At 45.2% G+C, this 16109-nt stretch overlaps 1 protein-coding gene across 1 annotated transcript in view; it reads left to right on the forward strand.

Moving 5' to 3' along the window:
- mdfi (MyoD family inhibitor) overlaps positions 1 to 11795 on the forward strand; it is a 37375-nt gene extending 25580 nt beyond the window's left edge. Inside the window, exons 4-5 of the mRNA XM_010895576.4 lie at positions 7849 to 8169; positions 8863 to 11795. Of these exons, the coding sequence (XP_010893878.1) occupies positions 7849 to 8169; positions 8863 to 9119 (578 nt within the window). The 3' untranslated portion in view covers positions 9120 to 11795. The remainder of the gene's footprint in view (positions 1 to 7848; positions 8170 to 8862) is intronic.
- Positions 11796 to 16109: the final 4314 nt, after the last annotated feature.

Raw genomic sequence — 16109 nt, forward strand, 5'->3', positions numbered from 1 at the left:
GTTGTCTGCAGGTTATTTGCTTTTCCAGAGACATGCATGGTGTCCATTTTTGCATTCAACTTTAAGTTCTTTCTTAATTCTGGCAGCATCTGCTTTTTTGCTAAAGAGACGCCCCATGGAGATATTTTGCAGCATACTCACTTAACACTGCAGACTTCTCACTTGTGATAGACATATATTGGTTTTGAAATAATCGTTTTTTTTAAGTGTGTGTGTGTTTGTCTGACTTAGTGTATGGTGGAAAATGGAAGCAAAAATGCATATCCACAGCCCAAATGCTCTACTTCACAGGGATGACATTGTGACTGTAGCATGGCTCTGCCTCTGACAATCTGTCTGAGAGCTGTGTGTGATTGTGTTTTTCTCTTCAGACGTGAACTGAACATTAGCGTGTTTTAGTTCCTCACAGTTCATTGTCCCTGTCAGTGATCTTGGCATACCTCAGCCCTTCACAAGTAGACAGGAGTGAGTCAGTCCCACTTTCCTGACTCATGATCAATCGGTCCTTTGGGATCTCCTTCTGTTTCTCTGCTAGTCTTGAAATGTAACTGTGGTTATTCATCTGTCTATTGTGAGTGGGAGGAGATAGAGGGCTGGATGGAGGCGTGTGTGTTTTAGGGTGTTGATGACTGAGTGTTAAGCTCTCTGACTTCTGGGGTCTTCTGTTGGTTTTTTAGATTTTTCCATCGAAACCTCAGGACCACTTATGCTTCTACGCTGACCATTACCACCACTCTCACTGTTCAGCCAAGGCCAATGCTCTGTCAGACCACTCACTGTTCAGCCAAGGCCAATGCTCTGTCAGACCACTCACTGTTCAGCCAAGGCCAATGCTCTGTCAGACCACTCACTGTTCAGCCAAGGCCAATGCTCTGTCAGACCACTCACTGTTCAGCCAAGGCCAATGCTCTGTCAGACCACTCACTGTTCAGCCAAGGCCAATGCTCTGTCAGACCACTCACTGTTCAGCCAAGGCCAATGCTCTGTCAGACCACTCACTGTTCAGCCAAGGCCAATGCTCTGTCAGACCACTCACTGTTCAGCCAAGGCCAATGCTCTGTCAGACCACTCACTGTTCAGCCAAGGCCAATGCTCTGTCAGACCACTCACTGTTCAGCCAAGGCCAATGCTCTGTCAGACCACTCACTGTTCAGCCAAGGCCAATGCTCTGTCAGACCACTCACTGTTCAGCCAAGGCCAATGCTCTGTCAGACCACTCACTGTTCAGCCAAGGCCAATGCTCTGTCAGACCACTCACTGTTCAGCCAAGGCCAATGCTCTGTCAGACCACTCACTGTTCAGCCAAGGCCAATGCTCTGTCAGACCACTCACTGTTCAGCCAAGGCCAATGCTCTGTCAGACCACTCACTGTTCAGCCAAGGCCAATGCTCTGTCAGACCACTCACCCACAAAGCCAGGTTGTTTTCTAAATTGAAAAGCTCAGGTGGTGTGGGTGGCCGGGAGCGTAATTATGCGCAAGGCTGACCGGTGTTTTAGAGGCTAAATTCAATTTAATGTTATTATTTCCTGCCATTGTGCAAATTTCTTTAAGGAGCTTATATACGTTTGACTTATTAAAGCTATTTCTTGCAAATAGCTTGCCCCCCCAAAAAATCTCCATGGCGCTAAGAACAAGGGCACTGCAAACAACAGCCCTCACCATTGAAATATGTCGGTCATAACACGGGTCATTTCATAACACTCATTTGAAGTGTGAAATATGACAATCAGCTATGGACTGATTGGAAGCTATTCATTACGGAACAACCTGTTCAGCTGTCAATCCTAATCATGGAAGTAGCCTCCATATGGTACATCCAAAAACCTACTGATTGAGAGTGGAAATAAAAAGGTCCAAATGTGTAGAAAAGTGCTCAGTCTGTGATTCCATCCATTATTGGACGGACAGTGCACCTACAAGGCAGAGAAAAGGCCAGGGAAATCTAGAACAGAGACTCTGGCTGGATCATTGGTCTTCTGAACAATTATATACTGTATTTGCATGTATAACCTCCTATCAAAACAGGGTATTAAGTTAACAAAGAACTCACTTCCTGGTACCTCCCATCATAGACAAAAACTACGATCTGACTAGAACTTGTTAGGCTGGCAGCACAAAACAAGATGAAGAGGAGTTAGGTAGGCAGCCTAAAGGGTCGTGCCCGTATCGGTGCTCGGTTTGCACTCTGATACTTTAGCAATTAGCTCCTCTCTCAGACGAGTCCAGATTAGCAGTCGTCGCATTCATACTGGCTGTTCTCAGCAGCAAACGCTGTGGTAAAGATACATTTTGAGCATGCGCAAGAAATACAAAGAACCAGGGTAGGGGTTTTCATTTTGAAGATGGACAATTTCGACAAAGAAGCCATATCATTTACGGTGTACCTGCCTGCCTCTACAGATATGACCTGCCTCTACAGATATGAACAGCCACAGTAGTATTTGTAAATGTACTGCTGATAGTCAGGCTGAAAGATTGTCATGATAGGGAAAGAGGAAAGTGTTGTGAAGTGCCTCAAAGTGTGACGATAGTTGTATAGACCAAGCACCAAAGCTGTGCTTATGTGTCCATGTGTGTTTTTTTTCATAGAAAATAAAGGAAAAAGGATTACAATTGCAGAAAAAAAACCTCTGGGATCATTAAGAGATGCACCCTGGGTTAGAGGGTTGCCAGTGTGAAATGTAACAGGATTGAAAAACTCTGACTTTAATTACACACCCGTCTGTGATGAATCAGTCCCTGGCCGCGTCCTTGTCTCCCCCCTCAGGGGGTAACAGGAGGGGAGGTGATGGGGTGGGAGGGGCCGGAGAAGGGAAGAGCGATTGTCTTTCTGGAGGGCATGGAGGGATTCGAGGAGAAAGAGAGGGAGGTAGCGAGAAGAGGGAAGAGAAGGGAGGGAGACAGAGAAGAGCGATGAGGGGAGGTAGAGGTGAGAGAGAGGAGGCGTGAGGCGAAGTAGAGGAGAGCAGTCAGCCGACTGTGAGTCACACTTTAAAACCAGACGTACCACACCCCCATGGCTACATGCAACAGGCTGGGCCTACACCCCCATGGCTACAGGCAACAGGCTGGGCCTACACCCCCATGGCTACAGGCAACAGGCTGGGCCTACACCCCCATGGCTACAGGCAACAGGCTGGGCCTACACCCCCATGGCTACAGGCAACAGGCTGGGCCTACACTGGCCTCTCTTCCGCTTAATTTAATTCAGTTCTATCCCTCCCTCTCTTCCTCTCTGTCTTTCTCAAACACGCAGTTACAGGTCTAAGCTGAGTCTGCACATTAACATCTCTGTCCTCTCCCTTCTCTGTCCTCCCCCTCCTCTGTCCTCCCCCTACTCTGTCCTCCCCCTCCTCTGGCCTCCCCCTCCTCTGTCCTCCCCCTCCTCTGGCCTCCCATTCTCCCCCTTCCCTCTCTGACTCCCCTCCCTTATGAACTGGTTGTATCAGTCTCATCTTGTTGGCCTCCAGTGGTTCAGCTCTGTGTTATTCCAACCATGTGCTTGTGAATCATTGTGATTCTGTGGCACACCCAAACATCCCTCCTGACCCTAAATAGACAACACAGTCAAAGTGAACAAACTTTCCTCTGTCGATCTCTCAAACACACACGCAGTCTCTCTCTGTTGCTGTCTGTGTTGCACAAAATGCTTTTTCTATGTGTGTGTGTGTGTGTGTGTTGTGCCCATCTGTGTGTGTGTGTAGCAGCCTTGTTGTCTGCCCTCAAGATTTATAAGGAGACAGTCATGAATCCTCTGTAAAGTCTGTCTGTCAGTCTGCCAGATGCCCAAAAGACCTGCCTGTTTACTTCCCATCCACACACACCACTAAACCAAGAGACACACACACACACACACACACATACGAAGGTAGAATGATGAACGGCAAGCCACTTGATAATATCCCGTTACAATGACCTTACCACTCTATCTACATTCATTTGCTTTTATATAATCTATTGGCTTTCAGTAAACGAATAATCCTGATTTCTCCTGATGTTGTCTTCACCAAGTGAAGAAATATTTCCCAGACGTGGGACTGTTCCACATTGCCACATAGAGAATGATAGCAGAGAGAGAGATGTTGGGTAAAGACCTGGCTCAGTCACTCTGATTAGGGTCACTGGAAGCAGTTGTGGCTGTCTGTGTATGTTTGTTTTCTAGTGGAGAAATGAAAAGCTGAGACAGGGTTTTTGAGGACTGATTCGTTTTCTGTGGTGCATGTTTGGTCTACACTCTCGCTTTCCCTCTCCCTGTCTCTCTCCATCTCTTTCCCCCCTCTCTCATACTCATTGGTGTCTCTCTTCTTGACTGAAGCAAACAATGTACTGTATTTTACAAAATGTGACAGTTGTTAATGGAAAAGCCCAGGGGTAGGAGAGAGGGGTTGAAAAAGACAGTTGGGGAGTCAAATGGGGGGGTGAGAGTTAGATAGGAAGAAAGATTGCAACAGAGGGAGAGGAGGAAACAGAGAAAGAGAGAGAGAGAGACCTAGAGAGGGTTGGGCATAAAGGAAGGGTGAGACATAGAGAGGGTGGGGCATAAAGGAAGGGTGAGACATAGAGAGGGTGGGGCATAAAGGAAGGGTGAGACATAGAGAGGGTGGGGCATAAAGAAAGGATGAGATTAGAGAGGGTGGGGCATAAAGGAAGGGGGAGACATAGAGAAGGTGGGGCATAAAGGAAGGGTGAGACATAGAGAGGGTGGGGCATAAAGGAAGGGTGAGACATAGAGAGGGTGGGGCATAAAGAAAGGATGAGATTAGAGAGGGTGGGGCATAAAGGAAGGGTGAGACATAGAAAGGGTTGGGCATAAAGGAAGGGTGAGACATAGAGAGGGTGGGGCATAAAGAAAGGATGAGATTAGAGAGGGTGGGGCATAAAGAAAGGATGAGATTAGAGAGTGTGGGGCATAAAGAAAGGATGAGATTAGAGAGGGTGGGGCATAAAGAAAGGATGAGATTAGAGAGGGTGGGGCATAAAGAAAGGATGAGATTAGAGAGGGTTGATTATAAAGAAAGGATGAGATTAGAGAGGGTTGATTATAAAGAAAGGATGAGATTAGAGAGGGTGGGAAGTAAAGAAAGGATGAGATTAGAGAGGGTTGATTATAAAGAAAGGGTGAGATAGGAGAGGGTGGGGAATAAAGAAAAGGCGAGAGAGTTTTTAACCAACCTAACAGAACCCAAAGAACCCCCAGACAGCAACATAGTTAGACGTTCAACCAATCAACCAAAAACTGTGCAAACTACCTGACCACTGTGACTGACCCAAAATGAAGAACAACCATGTTAAGACATAGTCATACTAACCAATATTCATGCCTTTATTTAAGGTCTCTTGACAATCATAGGCATAACTACATGCACATTGTCCAACTGTAAGTAGATAATAATAGAACATTTAAAGAAACTTTTGTGTGTAATTTATTATACGTTGTCCATTTTTCACTTTATTTGATGATGGAAACAAATGTTTCCCATGCCAATAATGCCCTCTAAATTGAATCGAAGTATTAAACATACAGAGAGGGTGAGATTGTAAAAGGAAGTGACTGAGAGAGAGAGATGTTGAGACAGAGAAGGTGAGATGGTAAGAGGAAGTGACAGAGAGAGATAGAGATGTTGAGACAGAGAAGGTGAGATGGTAAGAGGAAGTGACAGAGAGAGATAGAGATGTTGAGACAGAGAAGGTGAGATGGTAAGAGGAAGTGACAGAGAGAGAGAGAGATGTTGAGACAGAGAAGGTGAGATGGTAAGAGGAAGTGACTGAGAGAGAGAGAGATGTTGAGACAGAGAAGGTGAGATGGTAAGAGGAAGTGACAGAGAGAGAGAGAGATGTTGAGACAGAGAAGGTGAGATGGTAAGAGGAAGTGACTGAGAGAGAGAGAGATGTTGAGACAGAGAATGTGAGATGGTAAGAGGAAGTGACTGAGAGAGAGAGAGAAACAGAAATTTAGACAGACAGACGTTGGGACAGAGATGGTAAGAGGAAGTGACTGAGAGAGACAGACATTGAGACAGAGACAGACGTTGAGAAAGAGAGGGTGAGATTGTAAGAGAAAGTGACAGAGAAAGAGACAGACGTTGAGACAGACAGACATTCAGACAGAGACATACATTCAGACAGAGACAGACATTGAGACAGAGACAGATGTTGAGGCAGAGAGGGTGAAGCAGAAAGAAAAATTCGAAAGAGTGGAGACTACACAGCTGAGAAGCAGGTATTGACTTTTGACATACTTCAGAAGAGAAAATATGCTTCCCTCTGACATCTCTACAGACACACACACACACACACTACCCCTGTGGTTTGCCAGACATCTGGAGTTGGGTTAGAAAATGCTAAATAAAAGAATCTTTAATCACACTCGATTGGTTGTGTGACCCCGGCAGTGGGCCAATCAAAACAGCCCTAGCAGGGTTATCTGTCTCTGAACGATTATCTAATGGACAGTTTTACTGCCCGTCATGTTTCACTGAATCTCAGCCTTCTTGTGTGTGTACTTCTCTCTGGACATCCAACAGCGGTATTTTACCCTGTCAAGTCACACCTCTCTACATCTGTGTTTTCAGGTCAAGAAAATATTTAGGGCCTTGATAGGATGGTATTAAATATTATCATAATATATTTGAAATATCATGGTTCAGTTTAAGCCCTCTTTGGTTTTCAGGGCTTTTGTTTGTTTTGGCAGAGGAGGTGTGCTTTTCACTGCCTTGTTCTTTCTTTCAGTGTAATTAGTATTGGTGGTGCTCAGTAAAATATACGGAGAGATGCATGTTGGCCAGCCAAGATCAACCCTGGTCTGACTTAGACAAGGAACAGTACAGAGCCTGTAGGCCGCAAACACACACCAGGCCAGAGCTGAGATTGTGTGTGTGTGTGTGTGTGTGTGTAGCCTTCATTTCTGACTGTGAGAAAATATTCTAAACATTAATTAGTTTACATCAATCAAAACACAACCATTTGCAAATACTGCTTGAGAGTCATTCATTTTATTCATTATTTTCTGCATATCCTAATGGTCAGTATATCACAGATATTATTAATTAATGCATGGTGTTTTAGAATTTTTACGGGGCCATCTCCAGTCAAAAGTGCCATAAGCAATTGCTTAGGGCTTCCATTAAACTCAGTTGAGGTCTCAACTTACTGTTGAAAGTCAGAATAGTAGAAATCCCCATTCCAAATGGGCCTGTGCATAACCACTCCATTACCTGATTTGTATGTAAACAGTATGTGTATATATAAATATATATATATATATATATATATATATTATATATATATATATTATATAATGTATACATACATTATATGTAGTTTATCTCGCCAGCGACTAATACGACTGCTAAAATTAGCTACCACCTAGACAGGCATGCCCTGACCTCCTGTGGGCCCTTGGGGTGGGAAAAGTGTTTTCAAACTGAAACAGAAATAGAATGATGAATTGTCTCCTTGCTGTCAATGCTCCCCAACCTGATCTCATTTAGGGCCACCAAGAGCCTATGTCTGGCCCTGAATGTACATAACAGTCATTATTATTTATTTATTAATACACTGTCCACCTAGCGTAGAGCAGCTGGGTCTATTAGACCATGAAGAGGCAGTTGTTTTTGCTCTATTATTTGGATTGATTCATCATACACTAGGAATTTCAAATGGCCCGTGTCTAGGCATATCTGTTGTGGGGGATTATCTGAGTGATGTTGAATCCAAGAAAACTTCTCCCACCAGTAAAAACATGGCCGTTCCCAGGAGCTGATTGGACATGGTTACGGTGACCGGGTTTTCCATGTGTCCCACGGGTTCAGCTGAAGCATATTGTAAATGTTTTTCTCTGTTGTCAGGTCAGCCTCAAGCGCGATCCACCCCCATGCACCCCACGCAGCCGTGCCTAACGCCACCTAGCAACCAGCTACGCCACGGAGCCAAGGCCCACACACACACACCTCATATACACAACAACGGGTGGAGGAACGGATGTCCCCGTGATCACCCACATCCCGGTTCCCTTCCGAGAGCAGCTTCATCTTCCTCAACGTCTTCATCGGGGACGAAGAACCCCAAGGAGCTCCAGTCCAACCCATCCATCACTTCTCAGAGCAGCAAGAGGAGCAAGAGCTCCTCCAAAAGCAACAGCTCCCAGATACCTGTGGAGGCGCAGGACGGTGAGTAGATACCTACGTATTTGGCTCCTCCACTCTCCTCCTATCTCCTGTCCTCCCCGCTTCTCTCATGTCCCCTTTTCCTATCTATTCACCTGTCACCTCCTCCCTTCTCCTGGTCTCTACTCTCCTGTCAAATATATTTTATAAATAAAATTTTGGGCCTAGTCAATGTATTTGTATGCTCAGAAGATAAGCAGGTCAGTAAATGCCTGGTGGCTGTGTCCAGAGTCCTTGCTGCATAACCAGGTGGACAAAGACAGGGACAATCAGTTGGGAGGGAGCAGTGGCCACAGGTGTCTTTAGGCAGCAACTTGATCTGTAACACAACCAGGAGGAATTTAGGCAGAGCCATCTACAAGTCATTCGGGCCAGGTTGTCCTGAGGCATGGTCCAAGGGCTCATGTCCTCTTTAGGTCAAATAGGACACCAGATCATTTTGGATCTCTGTCTCCCCTCCAGTCTCATCTCATGTCCTCTTCTCCTGTCATCTCCTCCACTCTTTTCACTTCTCTCCTGTCCTCTCGCCTCCTGTCATCTCCTCCCCTCTCCTCGCTTCTCTCGTCTTCTCTACTCTCCTGGCGTCTCCACCCCTCCCCTCTCCTCTCACCTCAGTCAAACAACACACTAATAGACCAGGTCAGATGATGATGATGAGTAAGTCCTGGTCTGTGTCTGTTTCTCTGTGTCCCTCAGACTGTTGTGTTCACTGTATCCTGGCCTGTCTGTTCTGTGAGTTCCTGACTCTCTGTAACATGGTCTTGGACTGTGCCACCTGTGGCTCCTGTGCGGGGGACGATTCCTCGTGCTTCTGCTGCTGCTGTGCGTCAGAGGAGTGTGGCGACTGTGAACTGCCATGTGACATGGACTGTGGGATCATCGACGCGTGCTGTGAGTCTGCAGACTGCCTGGAGATCTGCATGGAGTGCTGCGGCCTCTGCTTCTCCTCCTGAGCCTCCACACAGACAAACAGCTTCAAGTCAGTATAGGGCAGGGGTGACTGGTCAATGCAAGGATATATAATTGACTCTGACCGAGGTTGAATGCAGACATTTTAAAATGTTGCGGAAAAGCCATTGGAAATGACCAATAAAAGGACATGGACTAATATTGACCAATCAAAGGACGTGGACTACTACTGGCCAATCAAAGGACATGGACTACTATTTACCAATCAGTGGACGTGGGCGACTATTGACCAATCAATGGACGTGGACTACTATTGACCAATCAAAGGACATGGACTACTATGTACCAATCAAAGTACTTGGACTACTATTGACCAATCAAAGGACGTGGACTACTATTGACCAATCAAAGGACGTGGACTACTATTGACCAATCAAAGGATGTGGACTACTATGTACCAATCAAAGGACCTGGACTGCAATTGAGCAATCAAAGGACATTAACTACTATTGACCAATCAAAGGACATGAACTAAAGTACTATTGACCAATAAAAAGGACATGGACTACGTTTGGCATTTTCTACTCACCTCTCTGTGTTGCCATGGTTTGATATGGTTTGATAAGGAGCACTATGAATATTCAGTATACCTAGTCACGATCTGTTGCTATGCAGATGTGTGCACTGTTTTATTGCCGTGCTGCTTGTGATGGTCCTGAACGTCTCGCCTCTCCAAACCCGTTGAACTGTTCTTTTGGACACACCAGCTGTTATTACAGCAGAAACCCCCGTGCCTCCAAATTCTCAGCAGTACAATGAATGGATCTCTCCATGCATGAAAATGACCTCGCAGGAAAATGAGAAAATGGCTCCATTTAACAGGATTTTAGTGTTTCTGTAGATAAGGGTAATGGGAAAACGGTTGCTCAGATCTGAGCAGAACCCTGGTTTGTCCTTGGCAAGGTTAAAGTCTACCAGCGTTAGTGCTAACCGTGTCGTCCTCAGATTGCACCGACTTTGTCTGCGACGTTTGTCCTGCCAGAGAGCCTGGCTTTAAATGGCTCTGCTATAAACCAATGGACATGGGTCAACAATGCTATGAACATTTTCATTCCCCAGCCCAGCGTTAGCAAACTTGATTTAGCTAATCCAATTCTTGAATGACAAGGTGACGTGTTAAGACAAGTAGGGTAAGTGCTTGCCTGGAACCTTTAGTCTCTCCAGGATTGAAGATAGCTGGTGGAAACGGTGGTCGTCAGTGTTTGTCCTTGACTTGCCGGCACATTTTAGACCCACATAGCAATCCACATCTTCCAAACCCTCCATCTTGAACATGTGAAAGGACAGTTCTTTCTCTAAAGGCTTAACTCTGTCTGGGATTTTTTTTGGACTCTTAGCCAAACTGACTGGATACTTGTGATGTTCATGTTTTGCTGTAAACAGATTTCCTATAATTCTCAACAGACTGAAAGAGATCATTCAATCTCTGGATGCCTTTTACCTCGTCAACTGTGAACAGAAGGCCTCCCTCTTCTTCACGCCAGGCTTGGATCCCTTCTTGCGCTGCAGATTTCTATTAATCCATTTTATTTTGTGTAGATTTTAGTTTAGATATATTTGCATTTCTATTCCAATGTGAAAATCACATTTCTATGTTATCAGTTCCAACCTCACTCCTCATGAAGCAGTAGTTCTTCAAGGTGTAATTCGTTTTCCAGACTTTTAGAATATCTGGGGTTTTATGCTAAGTATGATTTATATGCTAGCATTTTGAATGGTACGTATTTGAGTTTAACGTGTAATAGAATACAACATTCAAACACCTTTCTGCCCAGCAACTCATGAGATGTAATATAATTAATTTCTACTTAGAAATCATGTTTTTCTATTTTCTACCCTGTGGATCAAGATCCATCCCCCCGATCAAGCTCTCTGTGGTTCCTCACATATCAATGAAAACTGAAGAGAGTTTGTTAAAGCTAAGGCTGCCTCAGCAATGTTAATGCAGTGGCTTTATTTACATTATTCATCCTCTGCCCCCCACACTTCTAATTCTAAAATGTAAAAGCATACCTGTAAATGAGGCCCGGTAGTAGTTTTAGGTTTTCATACAGTAGCCAAGACCAGTTTGACTTAATTTGACTATTGATAAAAGATTAAGGTTATGAATACTGAAATGCAGGCTTAATGGAATTCAGCCCTTAATCTTTATATATGGATCCTATAATCTCTGGAAGGTTTTCAACTTGGTTTTAGAGTATGACAGGTCTTATCAAACTACAGTAGCTTCTGGCTTGATTGATTCCAAGGTCTTACAGACTTTACAGATAGGAAATCTGTATTGTTTTACTGGATGTAACTGGTAATGAGAGACATGCTGTGTAGATGTACTGCACCTGTTCTTGCAGACTGAGCTCATTACAGTTTTGTCTCTCATTACAAACTATGTATAGAGAGCTGTCATTATATACAAACATGTCAGTTTTGGATGAAGGCTTTTAATGGAAATGAAAACTGGAAATACCACGTGTGAATTTGGGAGATACAGATTAATTTGTTTTCAATGCGCTCAATAAAACGGGAAGAGTCTAACGTGATGTGATGTTGATGCGTCAATAGTACTGCCAAAAGAGTGTATGGTGCAAGTGTTTCAAACATGGGTAAGCATATGTATTAGCTTCAACTGGTGGAAGCAGTCCATAAAAGCATTATTTCCAATACTGTGTAGTGTTTGTCATGTGTAATGCAATGACAGTTTAAGGAATGACATGGTGTCTGTATTTTTATCGCACTATGTAACACCATTTTTGTTCCTGGGTAGTAAGTCTTATTTCATATTTGCTAATGCCTAAAAAGTATAGAAAATGGCTATTATTCCCCACAAACTTTGCTTTTGTGACCAGGAGGATGATATTTAGAAATAGACCTATTTCCAATGAGAAAATGGGCGAATTTGTGTCGTTTCGTTTACATGAAGTGAGAAAAAATTATTAAAACGTCCGAATGAACACGTATTTATACTAAAGTAATACAAAAATGACTACAAACGTTATACTGTAAATCACTTTTACAAATCAGTCCCTTAATGTAGTCTCCCATCATGCTGTCCTTGGTAGAGGCGTTCAAAGTCCAGTATATCCTGGTGGAAGCGCTCACCTTGCTCCTCCGAGTGAATTTATCAAGATGAACATCAAGGAGAAGGACTTTGAGGGACATCCTACAGCCCATTGTGCCATAGTTCGTCACCAGAGTCTCAACCAGCTCCACATAGTTTTCGGGCTTGTGATTGCCCAGGAAGCCTCGAATCACTGCAACAATGCTGTTCCAAGCCACTTTCTCCTTACTAGTGCGCTTCTTGGGCAATTCATTGCACACCAGAATCATCTTTATTTTTGGTGCGACAAAGACACCGGCTTTGACCTTTGCCTCAGACAGCTTAGGGAAGAAGTGTTGAAAGTACTTGAAGGCTGCCGATTCCTTATCTAACAAATTGTTTCATAAGGCCCAATTGTATGTGCTGTGGTGGCATCAGCACCTTCCAGTGGTCCACCAGTGGCTTCCATTTGACATTGTTCCTCCCCACAGAGAACTTGGTCCTCTGTGGTCGCGTCTGTGGTAGTGCGCCTTGGTGTCTCTGCCATCCCAAAGGCAAAGATATCTGGGAATCCCAGCCATACTCATCATAGTGCAGCTGGAACTAAATTGAACTGGTGGGCTTAAGGCCCCTGTCTTTATACTACTATATACAGCCCCGGAAAAAATGAAGAGACCACTGCACCTTATTCTTCCCTTTCCAAATTTGTTTTAAGGAAGGTGAGGAACAGAAGGGTTAAAATTAAGAGACCACTGCAAATTGAACGCTTCTGTTCCTCACTCAAAACTTTCCTTTTCAACTTCTTTGGAAAGGAAAGAAAAAGGTGCAGTGGTCTCTTAATATTTTCCGGAGCTGTATATTACTGAAAAGTTCTAGAAGTTACTCAACACTGAATCTATCTGGTCACAAAAGCAAAGTTTGTAGGAAATAATAGCCATTTTCTATACTTTTGTGGCATAAGCAATTAGGAAATAACCCTTACTACCCAGCTACCAAAAATAAATAAAAATTAGCTACACTGTGTAGTCAGTTATAGAAGACCTGTCATGTTACTACAATCATGTCGAACAACTGCTCATCCAACTGTCACAGGTAGGGATCATCCAACAGTCACAGGTAGGGCTCATCCAACACTCACAGGTAGGGCTCATCCATCACTTACAGGTAGGGCTCATCCAACACTCACAGGTAGGGCTCATCCAACACTCACAGGTAGGGCTCATCCAACACTCACAGGTAGGGCTCATCTAACACTCACAGGTATGGCTCATCTAACACTCACAGGTAGGGCTCATCCAACACTCACAGGTAGGGCTCATCCAACACTCACAGGTAGGGCTCATCCAACACTCAAAGGTATGGCTCATCTAACACTCACAGGTAGGGCTCATCCAACACTCACAGGTAGGGCTCATTCAACACTCACAGGTAGGGCTCATCCAACACTCACAGGTAGGGCTCATTCAACACTCACAGGTAGGCTCATCCAACACTCACAGGTAGGGCTCATCCAACACTCACAGGTAGGGCCCATCCAACACTCACAGGTAGGGCTCATCCAATGGTCACAGGTAGGGCTCATCCAACGGTCACTGGTAGGGTCATCCGACGGTCACTGGTAGGGTCATCCGACGGTCACTGGTAGGGTCATCAGACGGTCACAGGTAGGGTCAACCTGATCCGTGCACATTGCCCTTTCTGCCTCATGACTTCATAGGGCCCTGTTGGTGGTTCCACGGCCTGTGATTCATTCACCCGTGTATATTGTCTAGGTGGGTGACGTCTGTTGAGCAAGACATCTGGCACTCATTGACCGACTTCCCTTCCTTCTGCGGCATAAATCCGGGAAGGACCTTTTTTTCTTTGAGCAGCCGTCTCATACAAAGAAACAATTCCGTCTTTCAGCTGTTTCTCCTGGAGTGTTCACATGGAGATCAGATGGACGACAGGTACTCTTGGATAGCAGTGATGTTCCGTGAAGGCTTCCAGTGCATTAACGGTTGTGCTTTCTTAAAACAGGCACTGGAATAATTTAAAATAGGAATGAATGTACATGCATGGACTTAAATGTACAGTAGATTGAGTAACAGTTTAAATGTATATGCTCATAGGTCAGTAGATCTCCCAGGAGGACTTTTCCCTGTTCTCCCATTAACAATAAGTCTGCTCCCTCCTCCTCCATCCTTCCCCCTCCCTCCCCTCCTGGTCTTTATGGAAAACAACTAAGCTCATGCAGACCAGAGTACTTTAACAGAATACTCCAACCGAGTACTTTAACAGAATACTCCAACAGAGTACTTTAAAAGAGTACTGTAATAGAGTACTGTGACAGATCTGCCAAAGTTATTGAGCAGGAATGTTTGAGCCAATGCTTTGATGTGTGGAGATTCTCATTATTCCCTCTGTCTTTCTCAGCACCTCCCACCAGTGACAGATGTGGACAGAACTAAATAGTCTTGTGTAGTCTCTGTAGTGTAAAGCATGTGGCTCAGAGGTCAGCTACGCAGCTGCTCTATCCCACTGTCCCTTTGTGGAGATCAGAGATAACAGGGCCTGTGTTTGTTGGCCCCACGGCCACAGTGTGGAGGTCAGAGATAACAGGGCCTGTGTTTGTTGGACCCAGGGTCACAGTGTGGAGGTCAGAGATAACAGGGCCTGTGTTTGTTGGCCCCAGGGTCACAGTGTCAAAGTAAGAGAATATGGGGCCAGCATGGAGGTCAGAGATATCAGGGCAAGTGTGGAAATCAGAGATATCAGGGCCAGTGTGGAGGTCAGAGATATCAGGGCCAGTGTGGAGGTCAGAGATATCAGGGGCCAGTGTGGAGGTCAGAGATATCAGGGGCCAGTGTGGAGGACAGAGATATCAGGGGCCAGCGTGGAGGTCAGAAATATCAGGGGGCCAGTGTGGAGGACAGAGATATCAGGGGCCAGTGTGGAGGTCAGAGATATCAGGGCCAGTGTGGAGGTCAGAGATATCAGGGGCCAGTGTGGAGGACAGAGATATCAGGGGCCAGCGTGGAGGTCAGAGATATCAGGGGCCAGTGTGGAGGTCAGAGATATCAGGGCCAGTGTGGAGGTCAGAGATATCAGGGCCAGTGTGGAGGTCAGAGATATCAGGGGCCAGTGTGGAGGTCAGAGATATCAGGGCCAGCATGTGTCTGGCACCAGGGCCACGGTGTGCAGGTCACACAGAAAGACAATTCAGTACTGGGCCTCACTGAAGGGCAGGAATGACATCAATGGACATCTGCAACTGTTTTGGAAGAAACCTTTCAAGAGATGACCCCCATTTCCCTGTCATAGTACACAGGCACACATACAATTACACTCACACAAACACTCTCTCTCTCTCTCACTCACTCACTCACTCACACACACACACACACACACAAGCACCAGTCTTTCTTAAGCTCTCACACAGTCACACGCATGGTAAATGACACACACCCCCTCTAGACATTTGCCATGCACACAGCAGGCACAGTGGACAAGTGGCCATTGAATATTAACCATGAAATTACAAAGGCTGCATTCTAATAGAGGTGACAGGGTCACAGGCTGTGATGAAAATCATCAATTAATACCCCTGACATGAAGAGTGACTCGCCTTTGGCTTCCGTAAATGCAGCTCTCCCCTTTTTCTCCAGGAGTCGGGGAGACGCGGAGCCAAGGATACACTCAGTGTTTTATTAATGTGTACTGTAGGTCAATGGAATGCATCGATGGCCTGAGAGTGCATACAGACAGCACTGTTAGAGGCCGCAGTGACGCTGGGCTTTGTAGAGCAACAGACACCACCTCCAGCTGGGTGTCAATGTAGAGCTTAGCGTGAAGTGCTCAGTTTAGCATTGGCGGTGGAATGGATTGATGTGTTGAAACGCCATGCTTTTCATCGGACCAAGTATTTCATCTGTCCATGTCTCCGTCCCCCGTAAACTGT

Source organism: Esox lucius, chromosome 17 (genome assembly GCF_011004845.1).
Source record: "Esox lucius isolate fEsoLuc1 chromosome 17, fEsoLuc1.pri, whole genome shotgun sequence".
NCBI lineage: Eukaryota > Metazoa > Chordata > Actinopteri > Esociformes > Esocidae > Esox > Esox lucius.